Source organism: Gavialis gangeticus, unplaced genomic scaffold (assembly GCF_001723915.1).
Source record: "Gavialis gangeticus isolate Ggan-Ray unplaced genomic scaffold, GavGan_comp1, whole genome shotgun sequence".
NCBI classification, from domain to species: Eukaryota; Metazoa; Chordata; order Crocodylia; family Gavialidae; genus Gavialis; species Gavialis gangeticus.
In genome coordinates, this window is record NW_017729022.1 from 118,629,064 (window position 1) to 118,639,871 (window position 10,808).

A 10,808-nucleotide genomic window follows, 5' to 3' on the forward strand; every position below is an offset into this window, starting at 1 on the left:
GATGAAGGCTCCTCTGTCTTGCACCCCCCCCCAACCCCCCCCCCCCTCCTGCTCAGGCTGGGCAACCCCCAGCCTGCAGCTCCCTCCCCTTCCCTCTCTTTTCCCACTCCAATACTGCAGACAGCACTGGAGTCAGGTGGGGAGGAGGGGCTAGGGGAAAGAGGCTGCAGCCAGGTAGACTTTCTCTGCTGAATCAGCTCCAAAGTTGATCTCAATTCCCACGCCCACCCCCCACCCAACAGGGGGGAAGATTGTGGGGGAGGGGCGGGTCACTCTAACTCATAGCACTTTTTGTGATGCGCCATAAGTTAGAGCAGAGAGCTGCATGTCTGTCATTTTCTACTGAATTATCCTTACTCTCCCCATAGCAGAGCCCCTCATGGACTCTTGAGGGCCCAAAGGAGAAAGCAATCTCCTCAATGGGCCTTCTACACTGATTCTCACATCACCTTCCTTTTTTTTCTCTTGTCGGTCTTCAGGCCAATAACTGGCCCAGGCCACTCCAGCTTAGCAGGTGATCTCTGACAGGATAAGAACCCCATAAGACAATAGTTCTAAGCCTTTTTGGACTCAAGGCACCCTCTAGTTAGACTTAAAGCACTCTGTGGAAAATGCAAATTCAACCTTCACTCATGTCTTGACTAGAGAAAACTACAGCAATTCATCCATTGCAAAGAACTCAGAAAGGCCGCAGCAGGTCAGTATGTTTCTGACTCTAGATTCTTGTTTGAAATCTCTGGATTTATCTGGTGAATTATATGTCGGTGTTTGCACACCTAATATTGCATAGCACTCTGTGGCACCTTTAAAAGGACCTCACAGCACTCCACCCTGACTGAATATAACTGCTGTAAGATGATCAGAGAAGGAGAGAGGAGGACAGAGGAAAGCAGGGCTACATTGGCTGCCTATGGAACTGCAGGCTCTGGGAGACCACTGGTTCCTCTTGTATCCCTGTGCTGTCCCTGTCACTCTCACATGCTCTGGTCTCTGCTTTCACCCTCAAAATATGGTCAGAGAGGTTTTCCTTTTATATCCCTGTTCTGTTCTTAGAAGGTGCTATGGACTTACCTAGTTGGGCATCAAGAAGTACTGTCTTCTGGCCATAATGAATAAGGGATCCTCTGGCCAAAACCTGACAGGGAACACAGACAGCAATGAGCTGACAGTCTCTAGCTGTGCTAAGACAGTCCCAGGGCCTCCTTTACAGGCACTGCTTCCTTCCCTGTTTACTGCCTCCTCTATGTACTCACCAGGTGGTAGAACTCCACTTGGGCAGCTCCATCTTCCAGCTCTGTCATGAACAGGCGATAGCTCACGGCAACTTGCTGCTCCTCCCCACAGGGCAGCACCCCCTGAACAGGGTGGATTCTCACAGAGCTGTTGCTGGAAGAATAGAAGGCCTCCAGAGACAGGATGTCAGTGCCGTAGGATGGAATGACTTTTGTGAAACTTCTTCTGGGTATTTCCAATGTGGACTTTGCCTAAAAGGCAGAAAATGGCAGACACGTATTGTGACGGCCTCTCCCAGGTCCAACCATGGGTAGGCTCTGTACTCCCTCAGGAAATAGTGACACATTTTTATGTCCCCTGACATTCTGTGTGCAAGTGGCATTTCCCACCAAGCCTGCTCCACAGGCCATGAGCAGATCACCACATAACTAGTACCTACCCCGATACCACAAGGTACCAGTTGCTAACTGGATCATTCATTCACTGTGGCTCATAGGCCAGATCCATGCCCCAGAGTCACCATAAGTCTAAAAATCTGGCAGCAGGGGGAAGTGGCACCGCTCCCCTACTGCCAAATTTTTGGACCCATGAGTTGTCCTGTATGCTAGATTGTATGCACAGGGCAGCATAGGGTCTGATCCTGGCATGAGGGGGCAGGAGAGGGTGGTGCAGGTGGGGCAAGGCAGTGCCAGGCTAGGTGGGGTGGTGCTGGATCTCAGGGCCCAATTCCAGTAGTCAGAGCCTGGAGGGGAAGGTGTGGGCCTCTAGGCCTGATCCTGTCATGCAGTGGCCAGTCAAAGCAATGCAGGGCCCTGTCTGGGTATGCGGGCCAGGAGGAGGCAGCACGAGATCTGATCCTGGCGCATAGGGCTTCCTCATCTGGCCTGCAGGGCCAAAAGCTTGAGTACCACTGACCTAGGCTGATATCCTGGTTCCTGAGCAACTAGATTATACTTCTAACCCCTTTACTTCCTCCCTGTGCAATAAGACTAAAAGCTGAGCATTTTAAAGGAAGATACAAACCACCCATCATGCATTTCACTGCAGTGTGAGCATGCTAGGAGAAGTGTTCACTTTCATACTTCCTGCTGTTTCTGGTGCCAGGGAGGCACTTGAGGGAAGGACAGTGCAAAGAGATTCTGAAAGAAAAGACTCCCATAGACAAGGTGGGAGGAGAGAGAAAGGCAGGATAAAATGAGTCTGAGAGGCTTGAGAGAAACCAGCCAGAGCTGTTTTCCCTTATAGAGACTGTTGAGGGAGTGAACCTACGTTGCACTGAATGTGACTTCAGGTGTACCACATGTCTTTGAAGAGGTAAAGTACCTCTCCAGGAACTAAGTCTAAAAGTAGGTCTACGAGAGGTGTCAAGAATGAAAAGGCTAAGTTTGGGAGTCCAAGAAGCCAGGGATCAGCCACTCTAGAAGCTACACTTGGAATGGGTTATTCATTAGACTATACAAGAGCAAGAGGGTACTCCACTAGACTGTACAAGGGCACTGCATGAGACTATACAAGGCTGGGAGCTCCCAGTAAGTTCTCCCCAGAGTAATTATTAACATCCTACTTTAAGGGTAGAGAAAGGAGGCAAAGGGGTCAAATGTCTTGCCCAAAGTCATGCCAAAGGCCTTTTGCAGAATCAGGCCTTCAACCACTGTTGCGTGGGTGACAGTCTCAGGCCTTACCCACAAGATTTCATAGATTTCATAGACATTAGGGCTGGAAGGGACCTCGGAAGATCATCAAGTCCAGCCCCCTGCCCAAGGGGCAGGAAGTCAGCTGGGGTCATAGGATCCCAGCAAGATAAGTATCCAGGTGTCTTTTGAAGGTGTTCAGAGTAGGTGCTTGAACCACCTCCAGCAGCAATTTTTTCTAAACCTTGGGGGCTTGGACAGTGAAGAAGTTCTTCCTTATGTCCAGCCTGAAATGGTCATGGAGGAGTTTGTGACCATTTGACCTTGTCATCCGTCGGGGTGTTCTGGTGAACAGACGTTCCCCCAGATCCTGGTAAGCACCCTGATGAACTTATAGGTGGCCACCAGATCACTCCGAGCCTGCGCTTCTCCAGGCTGAAGAGTCCCATGGCTCTCAGCCTCTCATCATAAGGTCTGCTTTCCTGACCTCTGTTCATGCGCGTGGCTCTCCTCTGCACCCTCTCAAGCTTCTCCACATCCTTTTTGAATTGTGGGGTCCAAAACTGGACACAGTACTCCAGCTGCGGCCTCACCAAGGCTGAATACAATGGGAGGATGATGTCCTGGGATTTACTTGAGAAGCATCTATGGATGCAAGGAAGTGTTTTGCTTGCTTTACTAGCAGCAGTATCACATTGCAGTCTCATATTCATCTTGTGGTCAATTATGACCCCCAAGTCCCTTTCATCCATAGTGTTAGCCAGCATAGCACTACCGAACCTATAAGGATGTTGCAGGTTTTTCCTCCCAAGGTGGAGAACTTTGCATTTTTCAGTATTAAATACCATCAGGTTCTCATCCACCCATTTCCTGAGCCTGTCAAGGTCAGCCTGGTTTACCCTCCTGTCTTCAGGTGTGAATGCTTTACCCCAGAGTTTGGTGTCAACAGCAAACTTGGCCAGTCCGCTTCTGATACCAAAGCCAGATATACAGGCTTTACCTTTTACCAAGCTGCATTTGAACTGTTGGCCTCCATACTAACTTGCAGCAGCCAGTTTCTCACAGTGACTATGCATTCCCTACAAAAGTGTTTCCTTTCGTCTCTTCTGCCTCCTAAGTTCCTTCTCTTTGTGTTATGGGGGCAATCTAAACAGAGACGCCTCCACTGGCCCTCCCTGCCTGTGTCATGATCTTGCACATTTCATTCTTGTTGTTTCTTTCTTCTGCTTTTCCCACACAGGAGAGCCCAGTTCCCTCTACCTTCTCCAGCTGGCCCTGCTTCTGGGGCCCTTCCCTGCCAAGCTAAACATTGTCTTTGTCTGCTCAGCTGTAAGTCACTTTTTCCAGGAACAAGTATGGCGCCCTGTGTCCCCTTCTTACGTTACTCTCCCCAGTGATGCCTGTCAGCTTAATGACTATATGTGGCATGAGGGGTGGAGCACATTGGCTCTGCCATGGAGTCCCATTACACCCCCACAGCAAATCACTCTATCTCCCAGGGCCTTGATTTCCCCACCTGCCTGATGGGAGGGTGACACTGGCCTGGCTCTTCATGGGACTGGAGCTAGTCACTAGTTACAGATCTAACAACTTAATAAAAATGCAAAATGTTATCGTTTGAAAGCTGTGCTTAACCTTCAATGAAACTGTGGCACCACCAGTCCATGTAGAAGTGTCCAAAGTGAAGGAGGCCACTCCTGTACTGTCTGTGAGGTAGGTTTGAGTCTCTTCTTTGTTGCTGACATGTACAGAGAGATAAACCTCTCTATTCTTCAGCGGAGTCCCAGCTGCACTTCTCAGTTCCAGCTACAAGGAGACAGAATAGAAGTGAGAGATGGAAATGTAAATGTATCTGACTGAAAACGTGTCCCTCTCCCTCATCCTGGCTTAGGAATCATCCTGCTGTCCACAATGTGCCCACAGTCCCTTCCAGCTGCTGACCCTCCCTTGTCCCTAGCTCCTTTCCCTAATAGCAAACCCAAAGCCACCTCCACAAACACATCCCCAGAGCCACCCCAACAGCTCCAGAGTGGCCAGCCTTCAAATCCCTGCAGACAAGAGAGACCTAGAAAGGGAGGAGGACTAAGGGAGCAAGGGGACCACTTTTAGGACCATGCAACTCAGTCCTTGCCTTCCCATTTGCCTCTGGAGAAGGACCTCCCCAGTATCTCTCTTATTCACTTACTCTACCATAGTAGGGGGCTCCTGGCTGGTAGTAGATATTTTTGTCCAGAAACTGAAGAGAAGTGATGGCAGAAGAGACCCTGCAGCTCTGAGTGGTGTTGAACTCTACCCCTATAGGAGGAGGCAGACAGAGAATTTAGGGTGAGTGTTACATGGGTGACAGAAGACAGGTTGACTGGATGCTCCCCGTGCAGTGGTTTAGAAGATGGTCTTCTACCACAGTGGGGGCAGATGGGCTGCTCCTTTCCCACCGGAGAATCATCTTATCTCTATGATGAGCAATAGCAGTAGGGCCTGTCCTACCTAGTGCATGTCAGCCTCAAGGAATTCATTGGCAGGGGTTCACAGAAGGATGTAAAGGGATGAAACTGAACAAATAGGGGAAGTACCAGGGTGGATAACTAGCAAAAATTTGCCTAAGACTAAGAGCAAGAGGGGGATGGGAGGCTGTGGGAGCGTGGAAGTCCCATTGGTGGGTGAGATTTTTAAAACTAGCACAGGACAAAGCCCTGAGCCATCAGTTGTATAGTATCATCCTATGTTGCCTGGGCTGAGGGAGGAGGCATTGTCATGATGCATCTGGATACAGTGATCGGTACTGAATGAGGCACAGACAGTGCTCAAGGATGGTGTGGGGCCACTCCAAAGTTTCTGGAGTCTCCTGCAATCTCTTCTCATTCCAAGTGTCCTTTCCCAGGTTATACTGCAAGAACAGAGGAAGCCACCTAGCGCCCTGCAGCCAAAGTAAAAGAAACAACTGAGTACCAGCAGGATCATCTCCACTCTGAAGACGTCAGCTCAGCCTAGGTCTACATGACAGATCTCAGCCAGCTTAGCTCCATCAGTCAGGAGAAAGGACAATTCAACCCTGACAGTGCTGAGTCAGCAGAAATCTCTGGTGTAGATGCAGCTACACCAACACATCTGGACTGCAACAAGTACAGCTCAAATCAAGGGAGGGGGAGAACTATATTGGTACAACACATAGTACAGCTGGGAGCTGTATGCTGGAAGCTCTAGGGAAAAAGGGCAGAGAATGGATTGGTTTGGATCGTCCCTTCTTATATGATCTTCCCCTTAGCATCTGCTTTTTACCACTGTGAGTGACAGCATATGGGGCTGGATGAACCTATGGGTTGACCCAGTAGGACATTTCTGATGTCCACACCAGGAGCCCTTTGTCACTCTGCCACATGGGTGAAGTGTTCCTTATGCAGATAGCATCAATTCAGCTCTCATGGAAGCCAACAAAGAAACTCTTCTAGGTTTTAGTGGGAAGAAGGTAGGTTTCTCTGTGGTAGCGGGAGGTATCTTATGATGTGAGGACAGCATCAGAGGCAATTGATAGTCTCCAGATATAGAGCCCTTAGTACCTGTTCCACTTTCTTTCAGGAAGGCCACAACCTCTAAACTGAAGTGGTAGTTGTTGTACAGAGTCAGATTGTAGATCCGAGTGTCCACCATAGCAGCAAAGCAGCCATCAGAGTTTGTCTGGAAAGAAGACGATTGCACTACTTACCCAAACACTTGTGTTACAATCCCATTATGGAACTCAGGGCACCAAGGGCAGAAGCCCCAGCCTCTTGAGCTAAAAAAAATGCTGTAACTGAGTGGAACTGGCCAGCTTTATCCTGTAAATGTAGAAATCCTGGGGGAATTCTGTCATCACATGATTAGCCCCAGCTTGCGTGCTCACAGAGATGTCACAACTTAGAAACGGGGCACCTGCACCCTTGGAGTACCTCATATTTTTCAGGAGGGCAAAATCCATTCTTAAGATGGTCTCCAGGCTATTTAACAACATGCTAACAGATACAGATGCACAAAGAAGGAGGCAAATGCATGTAAAATTTGTGATGTGTCACAACTTTGGCATCCCTCAGGAGTAAGAGGCCCAAAACTGGAGGACTGCACTCCTCACAGGCACACAGTCCCTTTCTCTCTGTTGCAAATCAGCATCTAGGATCATAGGAAAGTAGAGTTGGAAAGGACCTCACAGAGTCATCTAGTCCAGCCCCTCATTCAAGGCAGGATCATCCCTGACTAAACCATCCCAGCCAAGTGTCTAACCTGCTTTTGAAAGTTTCCAAGCATGGAGGTTCTACAGCTTCTCTAGGTCACTTGCTCCAATGCTTGACTATGCTCATAGTCATATACAGGTCTGCACCATGTGAACATCTAGCCCAAGGCCTCTCCAGCCCCATGGGGGACAAAATGATGTATGCTGTGTGTGTGCATATGTGTCACTTGTGCAGCACTGTCCATCTGTATTGTGGTTTAATCCAGGGTCTGGTTCACTCATGAACCCAGCCCTAAGTGAACTCAGCAAGTTCCCCCAGCATGTCTGCAGCTAATGGCTGTGGGGAGGTCCAGGAGCCATGTTGTAGAGGTATCTTGAAGTCCATGAGTGACTGGTGCCTCCTGAATTGGGGGTGGGGGGGCACCTGCAGAAGCTGCCAACAGCAGCAGCCCTGTCAGGGGGGGCACCAGCCCTACCAACAGCATCAGTGTTGGCCATCGGGGGGGGGGTACCAGCCCCATCACGGGGGGCATGTGCACCCCCGTGCACCCCCTACCAGTTGCCTATGTTGAAGTCTCTCCTCCTGGAAGGTGCACCAGGTCAACAGCAGATGACTCTTCTACACTCTTCCCCCCTTAACATACTCCTTCCCTCTATTCCTTGGGCACAGTCTTCACAGCACTGCTTCATGTGCTTACCTGGCCAGAGAACTCCTGGCAGATATCAGCCTTTGTTTTCAGTGAGTACCCACCATAGTGTATCCACCTGCGGCACACAGAGGCCCGCACTCTGCCCTGGACTGGCTTCCCATATGTGTACCTGGTTTAGAGGGTAGAGGAGACACAAAGCTTCACTCACACAGACAATCCCACAGCAATGGCCTTGCTGGTTAAATAAACATCAGCCAGCATCTGGCCTGCAGCCATACAAATTGCAGTGGGTCACAGTCTCAAAGCTGCTCAGGCCCAGAGAAGCTTAGTGCTTCATGGAGAAAACCAGCAGGTAGGAGTGTGGCACTCTCTCCCCCATATAAATGTGGACCCCAGTACCCCAGGGTGGTGCTAGGAAGTGCTATGCTTCCGGAAGGGGGTGGTTGCTTAGGTAGGGAGTCTTCCCCTCTGCATTAACATGGCTTCCATTGCCTTAGAGTTATATTGTTGGGGTATTGCACTGCAGGTAATGTGCTTCAATTAGTGGGTGCATCGTGGTATCTAAGGGCTTGCTCATTTAAGGAACTCTGAGCAGATCACAAAGGCATCCTGAATTGGGAATGGCAGGGTGTCTCAGAGGGATGGGATGGCAGGGACTGTCCTGGGCTTTATTCAGTCTAGAAATGCCAGCTGTCAGCTCACGTGCCACAGGCTTGAAACTGGAATTGCTCCTCCAGGATGGTAACCACTGGGGGCATCTGAATCACCAGGCTGAATTTGGGCGGCACTGTGAGAAAGTAAGAGAAACTGCATGTATGTGCCTATGTGGCAGAGGGGTGGGGGGCAAGAGGCAAATGATTCCTCCACCCACCTCCACACACCTGAAGAAAGAATTCCCCTCACCTTTCCCCAACTGGGCCAGAAAGAGGTCCTACAGGGAGAGACAGATGTGTGCAATGGGGAGAGGAAGACTGGCAGGGTATGAGTAAGTAGGCATGAAGCCCCACAGGTTGCACTTAGATCTGCCTGAAGGACAGTCATTGTAGGCTTTTTCTCTGGCTGAGAGCCAGCATCCCATAGAGGAAAGAGTGCATAGGTTTGTGGGCATGAGAGACGGCATGAAACCCAGAGGCACATGCAAGACACAACTCTCCCTTCTTGCTTCCGGGCATATTTGGAGACTCTGCGGTGGGAGGATGAATGCCAGGGGACTATGTGAAGATAGTGCTGGCTAGAGCACCTCATGTTTCACCAGAACCTAGCACACACTTGTGCCTAAATGCTGGCATCTGGAAGGCCCCAACCGCTTGGATGTAAGAAACCACACTCCTCAGCTGTTCTGGCCAGTGGCTCTTACCATATTCCTCTACCCTGAAGGTGTTCTTGAGGCCAGGCAAGTTGATGGTGTATTCTCCAATGAGTGCTTCTGCGGCCAAGGGAAAGGACAGGTCTATAATGCCTTGAGTTGGGGTCACGTTCAACCATTGTCCAATCCGGTTCCCCTTGGGGTCCTGTCCAGGCAGCAGGAAGGGGAGGTTATGCCAGTGATACAGAGGAATTCCATAACAAGGAGCTGCACACTCCAGGCACTCATAACTTTAAGGTAGTGGCAGGGATTAAATTCACCCCTCTCTTGCTACAGGAGGCAAGGACCCAACAGATTATGGAGCTGAAGGTACATCTCCAAGAGGTGCTACCAAAACACAGGCTGCGGCACAAATGCCAAAGAAGTCCCAGTCAGTGGAGGGTGCATGCACGCATGCACGCACGCACGCACGCGCGCGCACACACACACACACACACACTTTATCACACTGTCATTTTCTGTAGTACATGCTGTGTAAGTCAACAGAGATCAGCAACTACAGGGTGATGGAGCTCTGTTTACCATACATGTATTAAACTGGGAGCTGCGGACTTTATGCGGGCAGAAAATGCCAGTGATTACTGAATGTGTATGGTCTAGCCTGTAGAAATCAGCTGAACATGTCTAAAATGTCCAAACGGATTTTGTAGCTGTGATCATCATCTGGACTGAACACTTGGACTCACTTATTGACTTCCACCACAGTTTTAACAGCTATCACCTCTCAAGCAAACTTTCTTGGAATATTCCTACATCAAGTTTCTAGATACCACAGTCCAAATCCAGGATGACACCATACAAACCACCTTATACAAAAAGCCCACAGGCCACTGTACTTATATCCACAGAACCAGCAGTCAGCCCAAGCACACCAAAAAACTGTAATCTCCAGTCATGCCCTCAGACACCACCACATCTGCTCTAAGGAGAACACTCCTGATGCCCACCTAACCAGCCTAAAAAAAATCTTCCATTATACAACAAGGACACTTCAGTACAGAAATAGACCTTACATTTGAAAGAGCTAACCAAAGACCCCAACCTACTACAACACAATAAGAAACCCCTCTGTGATGTCACACCCACAACCCAACACAGGAATCAACTGGAAGAATCACCAAACAGCAACAGCCTACACTCAACAAAGATCAGACCTTGAGAAAAATATTCACAGTCCCTTTCCCAACTCATCATCAGAAGCAAACTCCCCACTGGCCAACAGACATCAAGTGGGACACAGCTTGCTTTAGCAAGAAATGCTTAATCTGTCAACATCCCAACTGCAATTACAGTCAGCACCCCCATAACAAAACCCTCAGAATCCATGGTTCTTACACATCTTTGCATGATGAAACACATCTTGCATTTGAAAGCTTGTCTAACTATCACAGCTAGGCAGTTGGTCCAAGAAGGAATATCACCCTAAGACAGGGGTGTGCAATTATTTCAGATGGAGGGCCACTTACCAAATTTTGGCAAGCTGTCGAGGGTTGCATGGGTAGCCCCACCCCTTGACAGGAGCCCCACCCCTTGGCTGCCATCCTGGGACCAGAAGTACCATCCCTAACCTCTGACCTTTTCCACTGGAAGTTTCTCCCCTTGCCCCTGGAAGTACTCCTTTGGGGAAGAGGGTCTGCCATCTTAGAACAAAAAAGAACTCCAGATTATATACTAAAAATCAAACACCCATAATCATATTTTTGATTTAATTAAAAATATATATG

General features: G+C 49.3%; 1 protein-coding gene across 5 annotated transcripts in view; it reads right to left on the reverse strand.

The window, feature by feature from the left end:
- The window catches only part of LOC109296595 (alpha-2-macroglobulin-like protein 1), a 66,945-nt gene that overhangs the window by 48,848 nt on the left and 7,289 nt on the right, over positions 1-10,808 (reverse strand). For all 5 annotated transcript variants that reach the window (XM_019516060.1, XM_019516062.1, XM_019516061.1 and 2 more), the window contains 8 exons: positions 9,076-9,229; positions 8,421-8,505; positions 7,767-7,887; positions 6,422-6,539; positions 5,050-5,159; positions 4,500-4,670; positions 1,254-1,484; positions 1,072-1,135 (listed from right to left, as the gene is read on the reverse strand). In XM_019516060.1, the coding sequence (XP_019371605.1) occupies positions 1,072-1,135; positions 1,254-1,484; positions 4,500-4,670; positions 5,050-5,159; positions 6,422-6,539; positions 7,767-7,887; positions 8,421-8,505; positions 9,076-9,229 (1,054 nt within the window). The remainder of the gene's footprint in view (positions 1-1,071; positions 1,136-1,253; positions 1,485-4,499; positions 4,671-5,049; positions 5,160-6,421; positions 6,540-7,766; positions 7,888-8,420; positions 8,506-9,075; positions 9,230-10,808) is intronic.